The sequence below is a fragment of the Manis javanica genome, unplaced genomic scaffold, assembly GCF_040802235.1.
Source record: "Manis javanica isolate MJ-LG unplaced genomic scaffold, MJ_LKY HiC_scaffold_25, whole genome shotgun sequence".
NCBI classification, from domain to species: domain Eukaryota; kingdom Metazoa; phylum Chordata; class Mammalia; order Pholidota; family Manidae; genus Manis; species Manis javanica.
In genome coordinates, this window is record NW_027332171.1 from 1353622 (window position 1) to 1357259 (window position 3638).

General features: G+C 43.1%; 1 protein-coding gene across 1 annotated transcript; it reads left to right on the plus strand.

The window, feature by feature from the left end:
- Positions 1–1948: 1948 nt before the first annotated feature.
- Positions 1949–2887, plus strand: LOC108409731 (olfactory receptor 5AN1-like). Its single transcript, XM_073228346.1, has one exon. It carries the CDS (start codon positions 1949–1951, stop codon positions 2885–2887), a length of 939 nt encoding a protein of 312 aa, XP_073084447.1.
- The last annotated feature ends 751 nt before the right edge of the window (positions 2888–3638 follow it).

The following is a 3638-nucleotide window of genomic DNA, read 5'->3' on the forward strand; positions in this document are numbered from 1 at the left end:
AACCACCAAGAGAGGCCTAGAGCATCTCTTTGCAGCCTAAGGCTGGCTGCAGGTCATTGAGAATGATCAAGGCACCCACTTTACTGGACATGCATTTCAAGAATGCGTGCAGCAGTTAGGGACAAAGTGGCAGTTTAATATACCGTATAACCGTACAATGGCAGAGTTTATAGGGAGGTATAATGGTTTTTAGAAGTCTGGCCCAAGTTCATATAACAATAGTCTATGGTGCTGGTCAGTTCACTTATGGACAGAGCTATGACCTTAGAATGAGAATCCCCAAAAAGGAGCCTTGAGATCTGTGGACATGCTAACGCACATTGCTGCCTCTCCTGTACAACTGTATGTGCAAACCAAAGAGGAGTGAAGCCAGGATATGGCCGGCTGAGCAGCATCTTGCTGCCATACCAGCTGCACTCAACCCTGGAGACTCTATTGAGTGGATGTGATCCTGGACATTTCCACACATGGCCAGTGATGACTGGCCTTTCTGGCACCTTTGTAAAAAGGCCTGAAAGCTGGCCTCCTGTGTGTTCCTGCTGTAGCAGCAGAATGGCCCCGAAAGATCACAGTAGTCTGCCCAAAGCATCCACGAGTTAAGAGCATCTTACAAGGGAACTATTTTTTATCTTATGCCCAGTGCATGCACCTCCCAGCGCCCTGTACAGTGACCCATCTGTAACCCTCACAGGGAGCAGGTGAAAGTCTGGTGTACTAGACCAGGACAAGGTCCCTATCCTGCCACTGTCCTATCACGGGTCCAATCTCTTGCATTGATTCTACCTGATGGAGAAGATTTGCGTATGCTGGTGTCATTCAAACAGGTATCCTATTGCCCCCAAGGTAATTTCTTCTGTAGTCCCTGTGTCCTTGACCCACTTCCTGGCTGCAGCTGCCATGTGATGATTACTCTGAACTCCCTCCCTCTTCATGTACTGGCTACTGTGGGATGGGCAAGCCAGGGACTTAATGTGTATAGGACTTTGAACCTCACTGAAACCCCCGGCTTGAGGATTATCATGATTTCATTGCCCCTGTTATTGTATGTTATTAGTCTGGTTGCAGTGCTCTAGTTTTCTTGCACACTGGCTGTTACCAATGATGGGGGGTAAGTAGATTGTGAGGCGAGATTTCTGGCAGGTGGACTGTGTGTAAAATTGCAATTATTTCTAGAATCTGTTGCCTGGCCTTAGTGGATTTCCATATTAATAGCTGCTTCCAAGGGGTGGATAGAAGTAGTACATTTCCACATCACTAGGTGATTACAAAGTGGGTGGAGGGTGAGGACCTACCAGGACTGGAGACGGTTGGTGGGGCCTGGCACCCAGGTCACGAGAAACATGGAGAGCAGAAGTAATAAGCAACAAACAGGTTTCTCCCACTTCTTTTCTCCCTTTGAGTGGTTTTGGCTTCAAAGATTATTTGCCCCAGGCTGGCAACATATTTCTCCCCCAGCGGTATAGTAAATGTTTTTATTATGTATAATGGAAGACATTTAAAAAAATGTATCAGGATGACCATGGAGAACAGAAAAGCTATTTTAAATTAAATCTGGATTGATGGCACATATAGTTTTCTTATCATAAAGCAAGTTATATAATGCATAAATGGAGGTTTTTAAAAAACCATATTTTCTTCAACGATCTCTATGTATAATAATCACAGAATTTCTTTTGTCTTAAAAATTATTTATCAAATTTTTATATACCTGTTTCAATTCTCATGGGAACTCATGCTTTAATTGAGAACCTGAAGCACTGAACGGGTTTTCCTTGATAATGTGAGGTGAAAATCTGCTGTGTTTCCACCAGAGCAGTGAACATTTCCCTTTTTCTGGTGCTCAGTGGAGGAAAAAGCTGGCACATAGGAGAATTGTAGTGCTATCACATTGACTTGAATCAACAGTTCTTTCTCTTGTCTCTTTTCTGATCTTAGGAGCAGCAAGGCTATGTTTAGGAGAGGAAATATTACAGAGATCACCTACTTCATCCTCTTGGGGTTTTCAGATTTTCCCAGAATCAAAGCAGTGCTCTTTGTTGTGTTCCTGGTGATCTACGTTACAACTCTGACTTGGAACCTGAGCCTCATCATCTTAATAAGGATGGATTCCCACCTCCACACACCCATGTACTTCTTCCTCAGCAACCTGTCCTTCCTAGACATCTGCTATGTGACCTCCACAGCCCCCAAGATGCTCTCTGACTTCTTCCTGGAACAACATACTATCACCGTTGTGGGCTGTGCTGTTCAGTACTTCTTCTCTGCAACCATGGGACTGAGTGAGTCTTGTCTCATGACAGCCATGGCCTATGACCGCTATGCTGCCATTTGTAATCCTCTTCTCTACTCATCAGTCATGTCACCCACCGTCTGTGTTGGGATGGTGCTGGGATCCTATATGGCTGGAATCTCTGGTTCTGTATCCCAACTGTGTGCCATTCTTCAACTCCACTTCTGTGGGCCTAATGTCATCCACCACTTCTTCTGTGACATGCCCCAACTGTTAGTCCTGTCCTGCACTGACACTTTCTCTGCCAAACTCATACTTGCTATAGTAACAATGATCTTTGCATTAATAAGTGTCCTTGTTATCCTGATATCCTACGTCTATATTGTCATCTCCATTATGAAGATCACTACAGCTAAAGGCAGGTCCAAGGCTTTCAACACCTGTGCTTCTCACCTGACAGCAGTTTCCTTCTTCTATATTTCAAGTAGCTTTGTCTATTTGCGTTCCAGCTCTGGCGGGTCTTCCAAGTTCGACAGATTTGCATCGGTCTTCTACACAGTGGTCACTCCCATTTTGAATCCCTTGATTTACAGTCTGAGGAACAAGGAAATCAAAGATGCCTTGAAGAGGTTGCAGAGGAAAGGAGGATATTACTGACTTCACTGTTTCTGAGATTTTTAAAAACATATTATCCCTTCAGGATCATCTTAAGTCATAATACTGAGAATATGAATGGATTGTTACAAATTTCACACTACGTTTGGACAAAGAAGGTTTAATTTGCCATAAATTACACACCAAAATGGACCAATACGTGATACAAATCCACACAAACAGAATATTTTTAAGTCTTGCATCTCCATTACATTCATTCTATATGAGGAGTGTTCATTTATTAATCTGTCCACATCAATTTGTAAACATCAAGGTTTAGAAACATTTGGGCTTTCCTTGATTCTGAGACTGAACCCTTAGAAATACCTAGCCCAGGCTCCAGGAGTGTGAAAACCATATTTGCTAAATATTCTAATGCAATGACATGATGGTGATTGATGTTTTTTTCTGTGTCTGACCAGATTTGGAGTAAACAGAGGTAGGGTTTGGGCATTTGGACAGAAAGAAAGCTATCAAATTGGTCTGATTATGCCTCCTGGAAACAGCAGCCTGAGACAGCTAATGTTTGTGTAAGGCCTCTTTCAGTGCTAACCATCTAATAGATTTTTGGTCACATCCTCATGTCTACCAGCTCTAGTCTATGCAAGGCAGATGTTTCAGCCATATGGGGTCCCAGAACAATCATAAATTTGGATAGACTGAAGGATGTGGCCCCTGCAGTGCCATTTACTTATGAGTCTAGTGATTTCGTTTCTGGCATTTAGTGTCCAGTGGGGGTTTTGTTTGAGATATA

Bases quoted from the DNA above. Each gene is read 5' to 3' on its own strand.
- LOC108409731 (XM_073228346.1), top strand. From the start codon at position 1,949: ATGTTTAGGAGAGGAAATATTACAGAGATCACCTACTTCATCCTCTTG.